Raw genomic sequence first — 23,443 nt, forward strand, 5'->3', positions numbered from 1 at the left:
GAGATCTCCTGGGTCTGTGTATATCAGTGCACAGACCGGCAGGAGGACAGTGGAGGAAAAGATGTCTCAACAAATGACTCCAGTAATTTTCTTTTCTCTTTAAATATTTGTTTGTTTGTTTATTTATTGGTTGGTTGATTCATTCAGACAGGGTTTTTCTGTGTAGCCCTGGCTGTCCTAGACATCACTCTGTAGACTAGGCTGGCCTTGAACTCACAGAGATCCACCTGCCTCTGCCTCTCAAGTGCTGGGATCAAAGGTGTGCTAAACTGCTGCTCCCTCCCCCCACCTCCCCCAGACCCCCTCTGCTGCCGCTGACACCTGGCTCAGGTAGTTTTCTTGAGTCATTTCACACAGAATATTTGACAGGACTCAAACCAAGCTCTTTCTGTTCTCTGATGGGCTTGGACCAGTTCCCTGGAGAGCATTTCCAGGTCCTTAGGATATTTTGCATCTCTACTCATCCTTGAGGCCATGGCGGCTCCTCTCCAGTGACAGACTGGTATAATTTTAATCATTAAAAGATCTAGCCTCAGCCGGGCAGTGGTGGCATATGCCTTTAATCTCAACACTCAGGAGGCAGAGGCTGGCAGATCTCTGAGCTCGAGGCCAGCCTGGTCTACAGAATGAGTTCCAGGATATCCAATGCTATACAGAGAAACCCTGTGTTGGGAAAAAAAAAAAAGAACAAAATTTAGTCTCTCTTATTACATTTAAATTTTATTTTTTGTGTGTGCTTAGGTATGTGTGTGGAATGTACATGTTATGGTGTGTGTGTTTGTGTAGGCCAAAGGACAAGTTGGAGGCATGCTGTCCGTCCACCATGCTGGCCTTGAGGCTGGATCTCAGGTCATCAGGCTTGCTTCCAGGTGCCCTTACCTGTTGAGCCATCTTGCCAGCCATAAAATAACCTTCAACAAACAACAGTATCAGAGAAAAATAAATAAAGGGAAGGCTCAAATGTGCCTGTCCATTACAATGGGAGCTTGTTGTGTGGCTCAGACCTGTAATCCCAGCACTCCTCGGACTGAGGTGGGAAGATGTCTACAAACTGGGAGGCCAAAAAGGCCTACAGGACAAGCCTCATGATCTTATTTTATGTTAGATTCCTGTGTATGTGTGCACATGTGTACTGGAGCCTCCTGAGACCACAAAGGCATCAGAGCCACGGGCGCTTTATGTGGTGTGGGTGCTGGGAATGGACCTTACGACTTCCGGAAAAGTTGCAAATGGTCTTCACGGTTGAGCCGTCTCCCCAGCCCCAAGACTCTTTTACAAAAAACGAGGGAATGGAAATCCAGTGAGAAGCAAGGCAGAAGGAGATTCTTCACACAGTACCTCACTCATCCCAGGCATCAGATGACTGGGAAGCCTACCTTACAGTTCTTGCTATAGCCTGAGGCCCGGCACTTAGCCACTCTGGGCCTGGGTTTCCCAGAGTTGCTGAGAATGTGAAGTCGGGAGCTCAGATGACCAAGTGCACAGCAGGCATCCACAAGGCAGAATTTGTTAATTTTCCTTGAAGCATGGAAAAGCCCCGTTAGCCCCATGAAGTCTTTTAGGTAGACACACCTGGCCGGCTGAGGGGACTTGCAAAATCAGTGCTGTCTTGATTTTGTGACCTTTTGAAGTCAGTGGAGCTGAAGATCAGAATTTTATCCTGAAGCCATGCCTGGGGTATGGGAGGACAGAAGGGGTGCTGCCTCTTCTAGCCTTGACACCCTCTTCCCTGACACTTGAAAGTTCACTTGTTCCTCCGGAAAGCCGGGGTTAAGGATTGAGTCTCACTCTCACTCTCTCCCTCTTCCTCCCTCTCTCCCTCTTCCCCTCTCCGTGTATGTGTGTGTGTGTGTGTGTGTGTGTGTGTGTGTGTGTCTGTCTGTCTGTCTGTCTGTCTGTCTGTCTGTCTGTGTCTTCTGTTTCTGTTCTCCACCCAGGCTTACTCCATCTACTCTACACTCCGTCTAGGGGTAGGGCCGGGGAGTGAGACATTGCTCTACAGCTCTGCCCTTCCTCAAACAAGCCCAGTCACACTTAAATGTCTCTCTCTCCCTTTCTCCCCACTTCTGCCTTCCCTGGGAGAAAAAGGAGTACGGGGAAAATTTGGAGTCTTGGCCTTCGACTGGTAACCACTTGGTATCCTGGAGAAGAACCTGACTAGGTCTGACAGACAGACCCTCCAACCTTGTGGGGAGCCCTAGCTTCCTAGTTTTCTAAGGCAACCAGGAGCAGCTGCTGAGACTCCTGAGCTGGGTACCACGGGAGGCTAGAGAAGCTGCCTCTGCCTCTGCCTCTGCAAGGTGGCTCCTCTGAGCAGCACTGGCAGCTCGCCCTGCTCTGGTTCTGGGAGGCCCTCTTATCTCCCTCGGTGATACTGCTCTCTCCCTCCTCCTGAGCCCGGGCATGCCAGGTCTGCTTGGCAACTTTTGTTTTCCTCTGCCCAGGTAGAGTTTAGGCAGGGGATAGGAGAGGAGATGGGTGTTGCCCATCAGCCACTGTACTACCTGCCCTCACCAGTCTCTGATCCGTAGCTGTGCCCAGTTTCTTTGAGATGGCTTTCTCCGTCTGCCCTGCCTCAGAGAAAACTGGTCCGTTGAAGAGTCACTTGCCCTTCCCAGGAACCACGAAGAATTCTTGAGCTAGGAGAGGCTCCTTTGGGCGTGGGGACAGGGAAGCCAAGAGGTACCTGACTCTACCCTTTAGGAATTCATCAAGAGACTAGAGCCCTCTCTTGAGGGACTTGGCTTGGTATTCTCAGGAAAATAGTATTAATATTTAATAATATTATTCTGGGATCTTGTCAAGGAGTTGAGTATCCCGAAGCCACAGTCTGTGACAGGGCCTGCAAAGTTACCTCAGAGGATGCTGTATATGGCATCTGAGTGGCCTTTGCCTGAGTCTTGAGAACAGACTAGGATCATGTAGATTCCACCTCAGCATCTTTAAGGTCAGTGACTAGAGAAGACCATGCCTAGCCAATCCCTGGACTGTCCCTCTGCTTAATCATTGATTTAAAGGAAGGTTCTCATTGTGTCTTGGCCCTGGGCACTGGAGGTAGCCTTAAAGCAAGGTCTCTGTCGTGGCATTTTCTTCCTTTCAAATGGGCAGGACAGGAAATAAACATGGCTAATAATCACGCATTTGCGAATGACACCAGTTATAGGGTTGGGAGAACCAAAGAAGAGGTCGAGATGTGCCGCAATGGGTAGAGCTGGATGCCGCTGTACACGGTTAGACTTGCCAAGAGGACGGCTTTCGAGCTAAAGACGTGAGAAGGCAAGACAGTTCTGAGAGTAAAGTTAGAGTACCCCAAAGTGTGGCCCTGGGGATACAACTGGATAAGACTGGCATGATCCTCTCTTCCTGGTCACTAACTGCTAGGGACAACAGTTCGTGTTTAAGGACTGGTAGGAGACCCTAGGATGAGGTTGGCCTGGGACCAGGTAACTCAGTCAAGCTGCCTAGCTGTCTCTGGCACACTTTACTGCATTTCTGGGGAGCCTGGTTTTAGATGGCAGAAGAGGGTTAAGTGGACATCTGGGAGATTTTGTGTTTAGGCTTCCCATGCTTTGGGGGGCCCCTTCCCGGGCACTGGCTCGAACATTCCGAGTAGCTGAAAGTGAGCAGATGAGTCTAGCATCAGAGGACTGGGACTTGGGGCTTGCAGACCTTCCAGGGGCCTCTGCAAAGTAGCCATGGGCATCAGAGTTGACACAGACAATAGCAGCTGCTACGGTGTCTTAGGGCCCTACCCTGCCGCTCTAGCCGTGGGTGGTGCAGGGGTGGTCTGACATCCGCCACTCAGGAGACTAAAGCCACACCAGCACTGGCCTCACACAGGATGTTGGGCTGGGGCGGAGTGGGGGTGGGAGGGTGTCCGATAGATCAGTGACATGTTGTGGGAAGCCCAAGCACAGGGGACAGGTGAGGCGAGCTTGAATCCTACAGTTGTGCTCCTAGAGAGCAGGACGGTTACTGGGCATTGGCTCCAGCACCTCCTGTCCCTTAGGCTAACCCAGCAGTACCCAGTAGTGTCAGGACCTCTCAGCAGATCAGTTAACTGCCTGAGCTATTTAAGGCCTTTCTTCTAGAGGGCTGTCCTGCCCACAGCTCCTGGACAGATGGGCCCGGCTTGGCCACACCTTGTTTGCATGGGGACAGATTAGCTCAGGAACCCCATCAGAGCTGTTTAACCTGGAGATCTCCGTGTCCTCCTACCCAGGCATGGTCAGATCTGCCACGTGAGACAGGGGCCACCCCTGTGCAGTTGCTCTCTCCCCACAGTTCACTGTTCCCTGTTAGGAAAGGCCAGTGTGTGAGGTGTGGGTGGGGCAGAAAATAAGAGAGAGAGAGAGAGAGAGAGAGAGAGAGAGAGAGAGGGGAGTCTTTCTTTAAGTCTCTTTTTTGACACCCAGGCAGGTGTCAAGGGGTGGACCAGACTTACATGGGCCCTGACAGGAGAATTTTGGGGGCTGATAGTGGTAAGAAAAGGAAATGACCAGACCATTGCCCAGAGGTGGCTCTCAGGCTGGTTCTACACATAAAGCATAGATCTCCTGTGGGATCAGAACCAGGAGATGGCTCACGGGCTGGGCTGGTTTTGGACAGAGAGGGTGCCCAGCAAGGTTGGAGACTGACACCAGGCCATCTTTAGAAGCTGGGGTGGAGAAGCCCAGTCTCAAGTAGCCACGTGGTGATTCAAATGACTGCCGCAGCTCCTTCTTGGTGTCTGGTATAGGGGTCTGAGGGCTCCTCGGCCCGAGGGAGCTCCTGGCCTCCCCTCTTTGCTGGTTCTTAGTTCCGGTTCTAACCAGCGGACTACTAAGCACCCCCAACTTTGGCACCTATATCAGGTGGCGTCCAGTTAACTGAGGTCAGCATGGCTGGATAGGAATCCTGCATCCAAAGAGAAATCCCACCACCAAGATTGAGGCAGCCCTCCCCTGTCCATCACACTTGGGGGGGGGCTGTCTCTAACCCTTTGGTCCTATGTACCCTGCAGATAAACCAGACGCCGATGCCATAACCTTTCCAGTGTATTCTACCTGGCTTCAAAACCCTGTACACTGCTTTCTCACTAAATAGACTTCTGTTCTGTTCACAGCCAGCCTTCTGTTGCAGGTCTGAGCCCCTTCACGGGGTGGGGGGTGGGGGGGTTCCTTGTCACTGGTCATTTAAGGCTGCTTCTTATAATCCTGATAGCTAATGCTAGAGAAGGAAGTGTTGGCCCACCCGTGTGGTTCTAAGGAACTTTCATTTTATACATCTTTAGGTGTATGTGCATGTTCATGCCTGTGAGTGGGTACACATGTGTGTGCACGTGTTTGTGGTAGGGCGGACAGGTCTCCTTCAGGTGTCATTCCTCAGGTACTGGCCACCTTGGGTTTTCTGAGACAGGATCTCTCCCTGACCTGGAAACTCGCTGTGTACAGTGAGCCACAGGGATCCTCCTCCTGGAACTCACTATGAGTAGTGAGCCACAGGGGTCCTCCTCTCTCAGCCTCTGCCCCAGCTCTTTGACCTGGGCTTTGGAGGTCAAGCTCGGGTCCTCATGCTTTTGCAAGATAACTTTTGCAAGATAGCTTTTCTGGCTGAGCTAACCCCTAGCCTAAAATGTGATCACTTTAAGCATTTACGACCAGGACGGGCTCAAGTGATGAGGAAGGCTTTTTTGAATCCTGTTGCTAGAGGGTCAGAAAGATTCTTCAGATAGAGCAGTGGGAGCCAGAGGAGCCAGTAAAGGGCCAAAAGAGAGGAGGGGCTGTGTGTGGTGAGACCTTCCCTGCGGCCCTGCCTCTGGCTGGCTGGCTTTTTCATCTTTCCGGTGTGTGTCTGTGCTGCTGCGAGGTGCTATGCGAGTCACTCCATGATCTCAGCCTGGACTTGCCCCAGTGCTCCTGGAATGTGTTCCTTATCCTGGCCCACGGCACCATGCTCTTCCACCCACCTGACCCTTAGCCCTGCACTAAACCTTATGTGGCCAGTAATGCCTGTCACCGAGGTCCTGAGTAGGGGATATAAGGAGAAAGTAGCAGGGAGGGGACAGTTGTAGACTGGGGCGAGGGAGCATTTGAGCGGTGGGGTTATGTGGTGGTATCCTAGGCAAAGTGTCCTGGGTAGAGTGCTGTGAACGCATAGTGCTGTAGGTTTGCCCCCTTAGTCTTTTAACCTCCCCATTTCCCAGGCATAGGCTAGGCAGGATCAGCCCCATATCAGACTTCACAGCCCTAGCCTGACTTCCAGGCTCCTCTGAGAGCTTGCTTATCTGGGGTAGATGGCCTGGGGTGGGGGAGGGGGCTTCCTGAACTGAGCCGAGCCAGGCCCGCACCTGTCCTCCTCCCCCTCTAAGAAGGGGTGGGGTATTTCATGCCTTGCCTTGGGGCAGTTACACTGGCCCCAAGCCTGTTCTACCTCCACCTTGGTCCCAGCTCCTAGGTCGCTCTTCCGTCTCCCTGGCCAATGGGGTCCCCAGCAGTAGGTCCCCCACAAGGTCGCTGAGCCCTGCAGGTTAGTTCTTAACACTCTGAAAGCAGTGACCAGGCACCTGGTCCCAAACTGCTTGGTTAGCTTTGAGCTCACGGCCTGTGGGAGTATGTGCGCGTGCCCCTGCCTTTTAACTGCAGCCATATAATTAGCTCTCCTGTAATAGCCATTCCTCATGGATGCCTTTATAAGCCCCTCAATTCTGGGGTTAGTCATACTTGGGGGTCAGCTCTGAGTTCTGCCGCTTCCTATGCAGTGGTGACCGTGGTAAGTTGCTTAGTCTGTGGCCTGCTTTCCTCTGTCAGGTAGGTGTTCTGCCTGGCCTCTCGGGTGGCCTCCCTCCGCCTGAGCTGGTGTGCAGTGTTTACCCTGAGCACACAAACAACAGAGATGGTCAGAACCTGGTCCCCACATCTTCCTGAGGTTCTCTGGAGGAGGATTCACCCCCAGTGATTTGATGTTTCTACAGTGAGCATAGACAACTTGAACCAAAACATTTAAAACGTATCAACAGGTACATTCAGGAGGTCTGGAACAATGCTGGTCACAGCAAGTGCTCAGAGGGCCACTTGGGTAGGTGGCCTGCACCGAGTGTTCTGCCCTCCTGACCAAGTGGGGCATGTCCCCTCTTTCCTGCCACTCACCACTTTGCCGTGTCACTTTGAGCTCCTGTGGGGTCCTTAGTACAGATGGTCCTGGTCCCTTCTTGTCCCTTCCCTCGAGTCCGCTGGTCTCTTTCCTTTCCCAGGGAGTCATTCCCAGCTTCCTGTGCCTTCTGACCCAGTGACCTCGGCTGGGGAGGGGAGCGCCTGCACCCCAGGAGCCGTAGCTGCTGATTTACGAGCTTGCACCACCCTCCCCCACGGCTGGAATGTTCAGCTAGCCAGCTCAGCTGTCTTCAGAGGCAGAGATGGCCGAAGTCTGGGGCCTGTTTTCACTCCAGTCCCAGGAGCCCCCAGTACTTGATGCCCCATGCTTGTTCTCTGGCTTGTTATGGGGCCTCAGGTGGGTACCCAGACTTTCCCACCAATCCTCACGCCCCACCCCACCCACCCCCACGAGTGGGAGGCTCTGCAGTGGTCTTGCTTCCCTAAAAATGTGAAGTCCCCCCTCCCCCACTGCAAATCATGACCTTTAGATTGTCCCCAGAGGGTGACAGTTCCCCAGGGACTGGTCCCTGGTGTTTGGTTTGGAAGTGGCTTGTCCTGCTGATCTTTGCATTTGCAGGGGATGTGGCTCTATCGGCAGCCAGCAGCTGGGGAGCCCCAGTCTTAAATCCAGAGTTTTTTCATAAGCAAAGTCCCGGCTGTTTAGTTGATTGATTACAGAGCTGAGGATGAAGGGCCTTGTACACTGCCACCAAGTGCTCTACCTCTGAACTGTACCCACCCCTGCCCCCAACCTTCAGGATATCTTTCCGGCCTCGGTTTAGATAGGAAGCACCCCCCTTCCCCAGTGGAGGCTGGGTGTCCTGTCCCTGCTCCAGCTTAAGTACTTAGCACACTTTGTCGGCCTGTCTACCTGACCCTACCTACGTGCAGTGTGCAGCGAGCCGGCTATGTTTGCTTTCTCTTTCCATCTAGAGTGGAATGAAGGAAGCCATTTCTGTAATGGCCTGAGTGAGCCCCTGTGTTCCTAGGAACATGCCCAGTGCCAAAGATGGTCAGCAGGAGACTGCTACTGGGCGCTGAAAGTCAAAGCCACCCACTCACAATCCCCTCCCCCAAGGAGAGTACAGAAATAGTTTCCCCCCTTGGGCTGGGAATGCTTTCTACGGTCGGTGAGTGGTTTGGGGGCCTTGAGCTGTTTTCTTTATTCGGTACAGATAGAATGTCTTCTCTTGATTTGGGCTCCGCTGTGGCCCTTAAGAAAGGAGGCCTCCTTAGTGGGTGGCAGGAAATAGGGTCTCACTTTGTACCCCTCCATGGCTTTAAGCCCTTGATGCTCTGTCTCCCCAGTTACCTAGGTTACATATGTGCCACCATGCACATCTGAAAAGGAGCATTTCTAGATGCCTAGTCAGAGCTCAGGGAGCTAGCTGGGAATTAGCAGCAAGGCAGATCTAGGATTAACCTAGAGAGCCCACAGCCTCATAGGACCAGACCTGGTCCCCAGCACCACGGGGCTTGGCTATGTGAGTCTTTGATGGGCTCCTTGCCCATCTTACCCTGACCTGGGTAGTCCTGCTAAAACTGCCCCAGGTCCTTCCCCCGCTTGTCCAGTTGAGGCACCGATCAAGAAATTCCACAGGACAGCCCCGCTTCCGCCAACCCACTGCACGGAGGGAGGCTGTGAAGTTTCTCTTTCTGGATTTTTATGGTTTTTTTTTTTTTCTTTCAGAAAACAGGTTAACAATTAAGCTAATTAACCACAGGGCCTGCTGGCTCTCTTTGTTCCTATAAAGCTGGGGTAAATGGCTTCCTCCCCCAGTTTCTCCTGTTCCCATTATGGTAACTGGTGGCATTAGAGCATCAGCCAGGGGGAGAGACAGGCCCAGGCCTCCAGGAACCAAGGCCTCACTGTCTTCCTCTCCTGGGCCCTTGCATTGGAAGGAGCTCAGGAAAGTGAGGGTGAAACTGGGCTTAAGAAGAGAGGCTAGTGGGGAGGTTCCCGGCCTGGCAGGGGAGGTTCTGGGCCTGGGCCTCAGCAGCTGGGGCCTGGGTGATCCTGGGTCTTAGGAGGGCCTGGGCCTGGGTGATACTGGCTCTGGAAACTGTGAACCTGGGTGACCCTGGGCTTGGACAGCTGTAGGCCTGGGTGACCCTGGGCTTGGACACCTGTATCCAGGATGGTTCTGGCCCCAGGAAGCTGTGGGTGTGGGTGAGGCTGGGCCTGGACAACTGTGGCCATGGGCTCAAGGGCACTTTTGGTTTCTGCAGGTCTGTTGTGGGGGCCACAAACTAAAGCAAGATGAGGCGGTTCCTGAGAACTGGACATGACCCTGCCCGGGAGAGGCTGAAGCGGGATCTGTTCCAGTTTAACAAGGTAAGGATGGGTGAGGGAGGGCAGGGGAATCCCTGGCCTGGGCTCCTCCCCAGGGGCTGGGGCTGGGGCTGGGGAGTGACACTGCCTGAAAAGCCCCCTGGGAATCTTAACTGGGAAACAGAGTGGCGTCCCCTAGGAAGAGGTATATTGTTATTGTTTATTTCTGAGACGGGGTCTCACCATGTAGCCCTGACTGGCCTGGAACTCACAGAGATCCACCTGCCTCTGTCTCTTGAGTGTTAGGATCAAACAGTCTGTGTCACATTGCTGTCTAGGAACGACATTGGGCCTGGGAGTTGAAATTCCTTTTCCCAGGTCTCTCCCTGGCTACAAATGACTGAGAATTACTCCACCAAGTCCCTATCTTTCTACCTATGACAGGCACAAAACTTTCAGCCTTGCCTGCTTTGTCACAGGGCTGCCAAGGAGGCTAAGGGACAGAAAAGATGAAAGCACGTTGAGTCCCGAGGTATAATAACATCCTTATGATGTTGCAGCCCTGTGGCCTCAAGGACCATTCCCCTGATACTGCCCCCAAGGAAAAAGCTTTCTCTGCAGACGAGATGCAAGCTCCAGCCTGGGGGCAGGGGGGACAGCACCTGAGGGAGTGGGGCAGAGTGTGGCATCTAAAGCCCCAGGAGCTTTGCTGGCCTCCCCAAGGAAGCTGGGCCTCAGAAGGCTAAAGAGTGTGACAGGGTGTGACAGGGCTCATTAGCTTCCCCCTCCTGCCACCCAGCAATCTGGAGCTGCTTGGGGGTAATTAGCCTGCTTTGATCTATGTCCGAAGTAGATTGTAGGTCGGAGACAGTAGCAGGATCCTTTCTCCTGGGGTCTGCATCTCCAGGGCATGTCCATAGGTGCAATTCTGACATTTTTGGTACTGAGGATTGAGCCCGAGCCATCTAAGTAACCAAGCCATCCACCCCTTAGCTCCGGCTTCCAGTCAGGAACTATGCCTTTTATTTGGGGCTTTGGTTTGGGCTTCCCCTCACCCTGAAACGGCCTGGTGAATGAAGGACCCTCCTTTCTGGGTTCTGTTCTACTTTTCCGCTAGAGAAGTATGGACGTTGGCTTACCCAGATCCAAAGACATCTTTTCTGCTTACGAGCGAGCCAGGAGAGTGTTGGCCCATCACCTGTGCGGAGGGCTTGTGTACAGATGTCTCCTGCAACAGGACAGCTTGTGGTTAGCATGGTGCCTCGGGAAACTTAGGTGCTGGGTTTTGTGTGCTGGTTGGCACCTCCTAGAGCCGTGTCCAAAAGTTTGATATAAGGTGCCCAGCTCACCTGTGGGGGTGCCACCTTGGAGTTTGCCATGACGCCTGCCCCTGGAAGCAAGCTTCCCTAAGTTAGTGCTTCTCCCTGACTGGATTTTAAGCCACAGGTGATCATCTGGTGCAGGTGTTAGGAACAGGGTGACACCCTGGGCTTACCACCCTCATTCCTAAGGGAGGTCACGGGTGCTGGGTGGAACCTACAGCCAGTACCTGTCAGCTGTCCTGAGTGACCCCCAGGTGCCCCTATTGTCCTTGGTGATGCTAGGATCTCTCACTCGAAAAAGGAAGCCAATTCCAGCAGAAACCAGATGGACTGGCTCAGCAAAGGGATAAACCTTGGTTCCTGTGTGCTGTGGGTGAGGCTAGGGTGGAAATGGGGTGAAGGAATCTTACCCCCACCTCTAGTATGCTCCATTTGTGGTTCCCAAATAACGTGGGACCCCTGGATCCCTGGGCATCACAGGGTGTGGAGGTGGGCTAGAGTCCTTCCCTCCTTGACCTGGCTCTCCTACTCCACTTTAACCTCTGATCTGTACAGTCCAAGGCCTGGCTCGGTAAGACGTGAATTGGTAAGGCCTTTGCCCTTCAGACTTAGGGAGGGGAAGGGCTGAGGGCCTCACATTCTTTGTCTAGGGGGTAAATGGAGGGAGGAGCTGCTTGCACCAATTGAGACCTCAAGGGTCTGAGGGTACGCTGGTGCCGGCAGGGTGTGCTTTGAGGGTAACGTCAGACTCTGGAGTATTTGAGACTCTGAAGAGTCATACCCATGGCAGCCACTCGCCCCATGGTCCAGGGGAATGCTGTATCCCCCAAGGGGCTTTGATCATGGCAGCAGGTGTCCCATTGACCTTTAGAAAAGGTAGCCCGGGTTTCCTTTGTACATCATAGAATGCCTGAGCAGGATTTCTCACCCTCCTCACTGGCCACGTCTGGGGCCTGTTGTGCTGAGAGGATTGTCCTGGGCACTGTAGTTAGTAGCACCCTAGTTCTGGCCAGATGCCAGTCCCCTGCCTCTGCCCAGATGATATCACACAAAATGTCTCCAGCCATTGTCAGTTGACACCCGGGGCTTCTGGTTGCTCTCCTCTGAGAATGTCCACAATGGGAGGGTGCAGTATGTGTGTGTGTGGGGGTGGGGGTGGATAAAGCAGGAAAGTGAGCATCCAGGAGGACTATGGGGTCTCAGCCAGGAGCAGTAAACATTTATTTAGAGGAGCGTTGCACCTGGACTTTTTTGAAGACAGGGTCTCATTATGTAGCCTTGGCTAGCCTGGAGTTTGCTATGTAGACCAGGCTAGCCTTCAATTCAGAGATCTACCTGCCTCCGCCTAACGCCAACCCTCTCAAATACTAAGATTAAAGGCTCACGGTATACCCCACCGTGCCCGTTCACTCTGACCATTTGGATGAGAACAGGATGGAAAGCATGGTTCCTACTCATGGTGAAGCATCCGGTCCAATGACGAGTATTGACCTAGCACCAGATAGCCCCATTCACTCACTGTGAGGCCTTGGCACAGCTCTAGAATGGAGATGATCTTAGATTTAGATTTAGGTTGAGGGAGACGTAAACAGCGCCAGCGTGACGTGAAGTGCTGTACACGTGTGTCCACAGAGTGCATGGCTAAAGGCCACAGAATCAAAGGTGCATGGGCTGTTGTCAGACTCCACACAGGAATTCCTCATGTGTAGGTTAGGGTCCACGCCTGCTCAGTGGCTACTCACAGTGTGGTCACGTCTTGGAGTGCCACCCTGAAGGTCAGGCTGTCAGGCAGCGTGTCGTGGGCATGGCGTGCAACAACAGAACAGTGGCATCGCCACATGACAGATGCCCAAACAGCTTACAGATCCCAGCTTCTAAACCAGTTCTAGGCCTTTCCCTCCAGCCTCTTCCAGCCAAACTCCTTTATACCAGTGCCAGCAAGATGCCTCACACAAAACGGGGACTCTGCCCTAGCTAGGGCCATGACGGTTTCCTGTCCTCGGCCAGGAGTTGTGGCCATGACCAGAAAAAGGTGCTCGCTGCCAGGGGACCAAGTCTAGGTCAGAGGCTGGGTGCCAGGCATCAGGGCTGGGTGTTAACAGTGGTTGGGGCAGGGATCCGGAACCATACAGCCTGGGCCTTGGTTCTGATTCAGCTCTCGCCACGTGACCATGTAGACATTGATTAGCCTGTCCCTCAGTTTCCTCTCCCGTGAAGTGGGCGTTGCTAAGCACCCTACTGGAGGCTGGTGTAGTGGACAGATCTCATTGCTTTACTTATTTTAGTTTGTTTCCTATATGTATGCATGTTTTGCCTTCATGTATGTATGGGCACCACATGTGTGGCTGGTGCTTCCAGAGATCGGAATCTCCTGGAACTGGAGTTAGGGATGGTCGTGTCCCATCGTGTGGGTGCTGGAACTGGTTCTGTGTCCTCTGCAAGAGCAGCAAGTGCTTTTAACTGCTGAGCCATCTCTCCAGCCCCATGTTTAATCGCTTCTCATGGGCAGCATCGAGTAGCAAGGTTTGCCCTCCATTCAGCTCTTTCTCACAAGGACTCACACATGGCTATTGTCCCTACTGCACAGGTAAGGAAACTGAGGTCTCCGGTGGTTGGCAGCCTAAGCTGATCCCCTGAGGGCATCTCTCAGGGATGGTCAATCAAGGTCTTGTCCCATGGCTTACTGGCTCGGAGGCCTCAGGGTGCTGACATCGCCACTCGGAGCTCAGTGTCCTTTACCTGCTGTCTACCACTTGTAACCTCTTAGCACACTCACCTCCAACCCAGTCAGGCAGCTTAGGTTCCCACTGAAGACTAGCTAAGGGAACAGGGACTACCTCAGGGGCTGGACTTCCTAGTCTTAGTGAAACCCTGCTCCTTGAACATTGTTTGGGGCCTGCTTGCCCCTCTGGTGAAACCCAGGCATCCACTAGTAGCCACACCCCAGTGTGAGCAGACCTAGGCTTAGGTGCCTGCGTTGGGCTGCTGCAGACTACCCCCCCCCCAACCCTCCCCATCACCACACCTCAGTTGCTCCTGACCAACTAGGCCCGCCCAGCCCAGACCACATCGTTTTGTTGTGGCTTTTGCCTACATGGGCACCAGTGTCAGATGACAACCACACAGAGAGGCCAAGTTGCTTGGGCCAGGAATCTGAGCTTACCACACCCAGTATCTGGCTGAGCCACCACAGGCAGGTGGATCTGCCCCTCCTCCCTCCTCCCTCCTCCTGTTGCCCTCAGCAGCTTCTGGGAGCTCTTCTTTCAGCCCCTGACAGACACTACAGGGTCCCCAAAGCCGTGGGCTTGGAGGACAGTCCTCCCCAGATGAGTGTAAGGGTGAAGGGCAACACCCCCTACCCACCCACCCCCCATCTCTCACAATCTGACAGGGACTTGAGCTAATATTACAGTCTGGCGGCTTCTGTTCATCTTTGCTCTCCTTTCCCGTCAAAAGAGCCCATTGTTCTCTTCTCCCTTAGCAGAGGTCACCTGAGCCCAGGTAGCAGGACAGGACAGGACAGAGGCTGAGGAGACAACGGGAGGGAGAACTGCGGAGCGTTGGTCCACCTTCTTGTTTTATCCAGAGCTAGAGTTCTCTGGGGTCTGGGAATCCTATGCTTGGGGTATCCCCGAGGCTCTACCTGCTGCCCACATGCTCTGGATTACAGGGGGGGAGGGGACACGACACTCTGGGCGGCTCCTTTGAGAAAGGCCACCTCACTCTTCAGGGACCTAACTAAGGCGGGGAATTACTAGTGTGTAGAACTTACACTCAGGGGACTCCGAACCTTGAAAGTTTACAAGAGTCTTAGCTGCTGTGGAAGGGACACCGGTGTGGGCAGGGCACTTAGGTGCCGGGTAGTTGGGACCAACGCTCCTTCCCTTCCCTGCTTTCCCCAGGACACACCCAGGCTTCCTAGTTCCTCCTTGTTTCCTCCCTGGGTTCTAAGCCACATCCTTCCTTCTTATCCCAGCAGGGGCCACTGAGCCTTCCGTGTGCCCCACCCACAGGGCTCACAGGGCTCAGGCCTGGTTTGGCCTCCTCTGAGAAGTCAGTTCATGTGGGCCCTGTCCAGGGAAAGTCCTGGGGAGCCTATGTCCCTTATTTTGCTTTTGAGGGAGCCTTGGTCCCTCAGTGTTGTCAGCTGGATAAGATGCCCTGGGGGTGGGGGCACACTGCAGACTACTAAGGACCCTAGCAGCCAGCCACAGCCTAGGGACAGTTCTCACACTGGGGTGAGCAATCAGAACACACACTCTGTATTCACAAGATGCCTCGTGTTCAGTCCAAGGACACACTGCTCAGGGCATCCTGAATGTCATTCTGGTGAGCCTGACTGGGTGCCTGTTCTCAACTGGCCTTTGGAAGGACAGGGAGGAGTGGTCACAGTCCACGGGACTCTGAAGGAAGTAGGAGATGGGGGATGCCCAACCTTTGCAGCAGGAAGGATTCAAGCAGGATTGTTGAACTGCTTAAGAGCTGATGGGGCAGGGCGTGGCCTCAGAGGCCAAAAATCTGAAAATTTGTTTCTCTTTGACTTGACTTCCCTGAGGATAAGAAGTCAGAATATTCTAGGGTAGTATGTTGGTCCAGTAAGATTACAATAGGAGACTGGGATGTGTACACCTTTAATCCAGCACCTGGGAGACAGAGGCAGGGGGATCTCTGTGAGTTTGAGGCCAGCTTGGTCTACAGAGTGAGTTCCAGGACAACCAGGGCTACACAGAGAAACCCTGTCTTGAAAGACAAACAAACAAAGAAACAAAGAATATAATAGGAGCCATGTATATAACTTAAAATTTCTAGCATTAAATAATCAGATTTAATTTAGATAAGAATTCTGTTTAATATATTCAAAATATTATATTTACATGTAGGCAACACAGCTAGTAGTAAGTTGTTTTGACTTCCGTGTGTGTGTGTGTGTGTGTGTGTGTGTGTGTGTGTGTGTGTGTTTGGGAAAGGATTTTTTAAAATTAGTTTATTTATTATATGTAAGTACACTGTAGCTGTCTTCAGACACTCCAGAAGCGGGCATCAGATTTCATTATGGATGGTTATGAGCCACCATGTGGTTGCTGGGATTTGAACTCGGGACCTTGGGAAGAGCAGTCGGCACTCTTAACCACTGAGCCATCTCTCCAGCCCCGGGAAGGATTTTTTTTATGTATATGAGTGTTTTTATTTTTTGTTTGTGTATGTGCCTACATGTATGTCTATCATATGCATGCACTGCCCACAGAGGCCAGAAGAGGGCGCTGGGTTCCCTGGAACTGGACTCAGAGACTGGTGTGAGCCACCATGTGGATGCTGGGAATCGAACACAGATCCTCTGGGAGAGCATCCAGTCTCTTAATGGCCTAGCCATCACTCCAGTCCCTAATTTGTTTTGTTTTGTTGATACTAAGTCTCTAAATTCTGATATTTTTTTACACTTTATAACAGTTTCAGTTGTAAAATAAACTCTTTGAAAAGCTCTGTTTTAAGAGTTTGAGATTGCAGCTGTAAGGTGAGGCCTGAGGTTGGCCTCCCCTTCGGGTTGTTTTAGTAAAGACACTTACTTCCCTGTGGCAGAAACAAATGTACTTTCTTTCTTTTCCTGTTTTGTTGTTGTTGTTTTGTAGTTTGTTTTTTGAGACAGCCTGTAGCCCAGGCTGGCCTGGAATTTACTGTATAACCTAGGCTGCCCTTGAACTCCTGACTTTCATGCCTTCGCTCCCCCTGAGTGCTGGGATTACAGGCAGGAACCACTGTGCACAGTTTGAATATCCGTTCACAAGGCTGAAATAAGAGAAACTTTAAATATCTATCGTCTTCTTGATACAAATGAGCCGTGGCCACCCGTGACTGCTGTCCTAGGCTGCTCAAGGTGTGAGGCCTCCTACTGGGCCTTCAGCTCCTGAGGGTTTTATCCCCCACCCCACCCCCAAGTCCTCCAAATTCTACATTCCAAAGGCTTCGGGCCAGAGCTGCCACTGCTGGTGGTAATGGGGAAATGGCTAAATTAAGAGCTTGGAGCTCTCTCCTGGCCTCTATCTCTTCTCCAGGCTTCAGTAACCTGGGATCAGCCAAGGCCTCGCAGGGCCCCCGGAGAACTTGTCCCACACAGCCTGTGTGAGTTCCCTGCTCTCCTTTTTCTGGGAAATGTTTGCATTCCTGACACTCAGCTATCTACCCAGGCTCTGCATTTTTCACATAGCTGAACAGGGACCGGGGCTGGCTGGGGCCCTCCGCCTGGGGTCTTGCATTCCTGGCCGGCCATCCAGGTATGGCCATTTGCAAGGCAGACTGTGTTCCTGCCCTGTCTACCCACCCTGTCATCCCCAGGGATCCCCTAAAGGAGGCATTTGTTAGAGCTGTCCTCCCTGCCCTGGCCTCCTCCCATGAGCCACTGGGCTGGACTCTGGGGAGGTGTGGCCCTTGAGTTTTCTCCTGCTGTCGCCAGGGCTTATCTCTCTGTGCTGCTGGGGCTCTGATAGGGCTCCTGGTAACACTGACAGGAGTCTGGGAGCTGACTCCTTCTGCACACTGTGGATTTAGCTCAGTAACTTACAAGGCAGTTGCCATTGGGCCCTGCTTCAACCTACTGCAGCAGTCAGTGCCTATAGGGGAGGTAGCTGTTGGGAAGCAGAAGCCCAGGCCTCCTGAGCAAAGCTTTGACATCGGCTGTTAGCATCCGCACCTCCTGTCTGCAGCTCCTCACACACCTATGGTGAAAAAGGCCCAGAGCTACAGGCAGGGACAGAAATCTAGACCTGGCCACCAGGGAGGCTGGCATTGGGAACCCTGGGAGGGAGGCAGTGACCCCTCCGGGATGTTCTCCAGCCATTTTCAGCTCCTTGTAAAGCCTTTAGCCATTGGGTGATTGCATGCAGATAACCTGGGAAACTATACATGTCCATGAACACGCATGGAAGTGTTCATGCGATGCGATCCAGTCAGAGCTCTGTATTTTTTTCAAAAACTGTACACTGCACACCCCTTTAATCCCAGCACTAGGGAGGCAGTGGCAGGTGGATCTCTAGCCAGCCTGATAGCCTACATAGTGAGTTCCAAGGTCCCTGTCTCCCCCAGCCCTTCAAAATGATATATGTGCGTAACTATACATGTGGTTATATAGTTGTATAGTGTGTGTACTCATGTAGGTAGGTGTATATGTAGTGGTCATAGGACAACTAGAGATCTGGACTACAGACATAAATGAATCCTGTTTTAACTCCAAGCTGAGGAGGTGCAGAGCTCAGAGCCCCCTTTCCCTGATTGAGCTGTGACTCCACAGCCCAGCCCCAACCCTGCAGGATCATGGGGATTCGAAGGACTCGCCTATAGGCCCAGCCCACATGCTTCTCATTTCAGACGGTGGAGCATGGCTTCCCACACCAGCCCAGCGCCCTTGGCTATAGCCCTTCGCTGCGCATCCTGGCCATAGGAACCCGCTCTGGAGCTGTCAAGCTGTATCCTTTCCAGTGCCTGTTGCCATGGGGTGAGGCCAAGGTGATCTCAGGGACATAGGTGAGATCTGGAGAGGGCCTGTCTTACCCTGCTTCATCTTGGGCGCTTGGTCCAAGAGCAGGGTGAGAATTTAGCACCTCGAGCTGTGTGTCCTTAGAGCACAGAGTGGATTTATCTTCTCTTCTCTGACTACTCACGTTACCCCTTGACTTGTAGCTGGAGACTTCAGAACTTGAACTGTACTTGATTGTAGGGCCCTGGGTGACTACCACATTGTCCAGGCTAGTTGTATAGTCTTTTGTCCACAGCAGGGGGTGACTGGGATACAGGTGGTTTCAGCAGGGAGGCTCCACCCTGGGACAACTTCTCCGGCTGGGACCAGCTGGGCCCTGAGTCCTGGACAACACCTGGTATTCCTGATGTCTAACTTACACCCGCTGCTAAGAGGCCTAGAGAAGTTGGGAGACAGGGGCCCACTTTGGGTAGCTGAGCTGTGATCTCCTGCCACAAAGTCCTCCCCCTAGGCTCCAGCCTAAGTGACAGCCCAGGTGGGCTGGGCTGGTGTATACACAGGAGGCCGAGGCCAGAGCCTTGTTATTATAGTTCAACCTTACCCCAGCGGTTAATCATTACCAGCCAGGATCACATCCTGGTTGCCAATTGCTGGTGCCAACTCCCAGGGCAAGGCCGCTGGGGGTGCCCCCCTACCGTGCCCCATGTTCTCATAGGTGCCAACAGGTGACAGGTGATAGGCCTGTTGTTACAGCTCAAGTTGCAGGGGTGGTGTGGAGGGAGGGGTAACGGCCTAGCAGTTTTGAGGATAGGGGAATAGTGAATTTCCTTCCCCAACCCCCACACGCACACACCCGTCCTGCTGGGCAACTCTTACCAGGGTCAGATCACTGACTGAGTGCACCCGGCCATGACCACTGCTATCCACCCCCACCCCGTGCCCCTGACATGGGTGTGCAGATGCTTGTCTGGGTGGACCCCTTGCTCCCCAGGCCACAGACTGCCGCTAGGATTGGGGAGGATTGCTGTCCCGCTTTCTGAGGTTTTCCTGAGCCTTCCAGATATGGTGCCCCTGGGGTAGAGTTCATGGGCCTTCACAAGGAGAACAATGCAGTGCTGCAGATCCACTTCCTGCCTGGTCAGGTGAGCAGCGCAGGGAGGGGCTCCTGCTGCCTTCTTAGCCCTCACATCTTCTGGAAGGGATGGGGGCGGGGGGGGGGGCTGGACTCTTCCCTTTGTCCACCTAGAGGCTCACAGGCCACCCTGAGAATCATAGAGAGCCTTTTGTCCTGGGGCTCCTTGAAAAAGCCAACACAGGCTGGGCTGCCCTGGGGAATTAGAGGCCCTGAAGAACGACGAACGCTGCTCTCTGTAGCTAGCAAGCTCCTGTCCCCATTCTCTCCATTCTAGTGTCAGCTGGTCACTCTGCTGGATGACAACAGCCTGCACCTGTGGAGCCTGAAGGTCAAGGGCGGGGTGTCAGAGCTGCAGGAAGAAGAGAGCTTCATATTGCGTGGCCCCCCAGGGTAAGAGCATAGTGGTCCCCTTTCTTTTCTGGGTACTCCTTACCTTATTGTCCCTCAGTGCTAGGGTGTGCTCATCTCTTGGGTCCCATTGAACCCTTGGCGGTGTCTAACTCAGTGTTCAGGCTACCATCATCTGGTGCTCTGGAACTCCTTTAGACAATGATGGGCCGTGCCCTTCCCATACCCACGTCTTCCTGTGCATGACAGCGCCAGCCCTTTTCCTTGCCTCCCAGTTCATGTTCCCTGCTGCCTGTAAAGTGGTTATGTCATAGCTTGAGCGAGATGCTCTGAAGCCAGCCAAGACCCGCAGGGTCCTGGCTTCCCTAGAAACGGCTGGTAAAACCAGACAGCAGATATCTCATCAGCAGCTGTCCCTGTCGCAGGTCTGCCCCCAGTGCCACGCAGGTCACTGAGATTCTACCTCACTCTTCCGGAGAACTGCTCTACCTGGGCACCGAGAGCGGCAACGTGTTTGTGGTGCAGCTCCCGGGGTTCCGCACGCTGCACGACAGGACCATCTGTTCAGACGAGGTGCTGCAATGGTGAGCTACCCAGTGTCTTGAGTGTGGGCCACGGCCTTCTCCTGGGCCCTAGTAAGGACTATTTGCCATGTCTAGCCTGGGAACTCTAAGTAAAACCATCTACCTTCTACCTGTTCCCCAGTTGCGTCTCAGTCAACCCCACATCTATTAATACCATAGCCCTAAAGTGATTTTGTCAACTCATTTAAAGATGAGAGAAGTGGCTAGTTGTGGTGGCGCTCGCCCTTTAATGCCAGCACCCAAGAGGCAGAGGTAGATAGATCTCTGTTCAAGACCAGCCTGGTCTATAGAGTGAGTTCCAGGACAGCCAGGGCTACACAGAGAAACCCTGTCTTAAACCAAAACGGAAAATGGGCTGAGCCATGACTCAGGAGTTAAGAGTACTAGATGATCTTTCAGAGGACCCAGGTTCCATCTCCACATGGTAGCCCACAACCTTGTCTGTAACACCAGTCGCAGGGGATCCGACGCCCTCTTCTGGCCTCCAGAGGTACTGTATACATATGGTGATCAGACATACATGAAGGCAAAACACCCAGACATAAATAAAATAATGAGAATAAAAATAAGGAGGGGGGAGTAAGAGGAGGAGGGGAGGAGGAGGAGGGAAGTGAGCCCACTGTGTCAGTATCTCCTTAGTCCTGTGCACTGTGCACATGGGACCACAGATCTCAGAGCTCTGAGGACTGTGCAGTGAGGGAGCCCGGGCTCAGATTTATTGCATCAGCTGAACTGGCTCCAGGTACTGTGGCTTAAAAACCCACCCGGAGGTTTGTGAGCGTCACCTCTTGATGTCAGGATCTGCCACAGAGGAATTCAGAGCAGCTCTGGGGATGCGGAGGGGGACTGGCTTCTGGGGCAATAGAATTGGACACAGGCTTATCAGGTCTCTGTGACAGCGGTGGAATGTGCTGTACACTTGCGGGGCAGGTGGCCAGTGGGCTAGGACTCAGCCCTGGACCAGGCTCTCCTAGTTTCCATGTGGGTATGAAGCAGGGCCCCTCTGTCCAGCCACAGCTGGTGGGGATTCCTGTGTGGGGTGGGGTCCTTCTGACTACAGCCACGTTCCATTCCCACTTGACAGGACAGGGCAGGACTGGGCTAGGGCAGCACACCAGAGGTCAGAGCAAAGCAGATTGTAGAGAAACAGGGCGGATGGCTGGTGTGAAAAAGCCTGCTCTAAGTCTACGGACAGGACATTAGGAGGACCAGCTGCGGCACAAGCGGCCCCATCAAGGCCCAGCCTTGTCCCTCACCTCTTACCCCTCGCCCCGTGGTGGCTGGCTGAGGCTAGTGGGGAGGGGCTAGGGTACCTGAGAATTCCTTCTGGCAGTCTAAATCTCTCTTCACCTTTTACTCTGACACTTGCTGAAATTTGTTCAGGAGATTTTGAAACAGGGTCTCAAATAACCCAGGATAGCCCCAAACAGGTTATGTATCTAAGGCTGGCATCCAGAGTTTTCTAGCTCTACTTCCCGAGTGCTAGTGTTGTAGCTGCAAGCCATGGTTTTTACCCCATTGCATGGTGCGTAGGTTTTTCAGTTTTCCTTCCTTTAAGTCTGGCGACATTGCATTTAATGAGGCCTCCGTCCAGAGAGGTAAATACTTCAAGACAGAGACAGAAGTTCTTTATCATCATTGTAGGGTGTTCTCCCCCACCCCCTGCTCCCTCTGTGTGTGTGTGTGTGTGTGTGTGTGTGTTAGTATGTGCTGGGAATCAAGTCCAAGACCTCAGGCATGCTGGGAAGGCACTCTGTTGTTGAGCCACAGCCCACCCATACTGCTGCATAGTGGCCTAAGATTGGAAACCATCTAATTGCCCGACAGTTTTCCTTTCTGACGATATTGTTTGTGTTCACTGAGGAGGTCTTAGCCAGGCCTGGTGCTGCACACCTGTAATCCCAGCAGGGAGAGAGCAGAGGCTGGAGCTTGCTCCGAAGCACAGAGACTGATGTTGCAACAGCGTGGCTAAGAGCAGCACAGACGGTTTGCACAAAGATGATATGCAGAGACTCCCTAGGCCTCACTGGCCTGCCAGCCTGACTGAACCAGTGAATTCCAGGTTCAACAAGAGATCCTATCTCTAAGGCAGAGAATGGGAAGAGAGTGCCAAATTCTGGCCTTTGCCAGGGCATCCTCTCCACACGCGAGTCTACATACATGTCCGCGCACACTCATACCACACACAGAACAGCAGCATCAAGATGGCTCAGCACACAAAGTTTAGCATTGGCCACTCAAACCCCACAACTTGTATGTGATCCCCAGGACCCAGGTAAAAGGAATCAAGAAATGGCTTCAAAAGATTGTCTTCCAACCACACACGTGCCATATTCACAGGCATACGTCATGCACACTGACATAGTAAATAAAATAAAATTTTAAGCCGGGTATGGTAGCACATGCCTTTAATCCCAGCACTTGGGAGGCAGAGGCAGGCGGATTTCTGAGTTCGAGGACAGCCTGGTCTACANAGTGAGTTCCAGGACAACCAGGGCTACACAGAGAAACCCTGTCTCGAAAACACCAAAAAAAAAAAAAAAAAAAAAAAAAAAAAAAAAAAAAAAACTGAACAAGGGGCTGGAGAGGTGGCTCAGAGCAATGTCTGTTTTTGCAGAGGACCCAGGTTCAGTTCCAAGCACACACATGGTAGGCATAACTCCAGTTCCAGGGGATCTGCTGCCCTCTTCTGGCATCTCTGGGCACCGCACACACATGCTATGCTCATAATACATAAAATAACTACATCTAGTGAAGTAAAAATTTTAAAAATTATTTAAAACAAACACATTTCATTGTTCAGCAACTTAAATTCCAGTAAATGTTACTTGCTTTCATTAAAAACTGTCCTCGGGGCTAGGCAGATGGCTCCGTAGTTAAGTACTTTCTACTCTTGAAGAACACTAGACTTCAGTTCCCAACACCCACAGCCATCTTAGCTCCAGCTCCCACGGGGTCTGCTGCCTTGGGCCTCTACTCACACTGACACTAATAGACACTCATGTGCGCATGTGTACACAAGGGCACACACATGTGTACGTGATTAAAAACAATAAAATTATCCTTTTAGGGGAGTGGGTTGAGACAGGGTCTCTCTAGACAACTCTGACTGTCTCAGACCTTGCTAAATAGACCAGGCTGGCCCTGGACTCACAGAGATCCACCTGCCTCTGCCTCTGCC

The 23,443-nt window shown here is 52.7% G+C and overlaps 1 protein-coding gene across 5 annotated transcripts in view; it reads left to right on the forward strand.

Annotated features, from left to right (window-relative positions):
* Positions 1-23,443, forward strand: part of Llgl2 (LLGL scribble cell polarity complex component 2) — a 34,238-nt gene that overhangs the window by 1,112 nt on the left and 9,683 nt on the right. For 3 of the 5 annotated variants that reach the window (XM_021176467.2, XM_021176465.2, XM_021176469.2), the window contains exons 2-6: positions 9,363-9,468; positions 18,087-18,184; positions 19,256-19,337; positions 19,605-19,720; positions 20,104-20,262. In XM_021176467.2, coding sequence (XP_021032126.1) covers positions 9,394-9,468; positions 18,087-18,184; positions 19,256-19,337; positions 19,605-19,720; positions 20,104-20,262 — 530 coding nt within the window. In that variant the 5' untranslated portion in view covers positions 9,363-9,393. Of the gene's footprint in view, positions 1-6,823; positions 7,489-8,941; positions 9,048-9,362; positions 9,469-18,086; positions 18,185-19,255; positions 19,338-19,604; positions 19,721-20,103; positions 20,263-23,443 lie in introns of those variants that run through there. The other 2 variants (XM_021176466.2, XM_029483694.1) reach the window with 2 other exon arrangements.

Source organism: Mus caroli, chromosome 11 (assembly GCF_900094665.2).
Source record: "Mus caroli chromosome 11, CAROLI_EIJ_v1.1, whole genome shotgun sequence".
NCBI classification, from domain to species: Eukaryota; Metazoa; Chordata; class Mammalia; order Rodentia; family Muridae; genus Mus; species Mus caroli.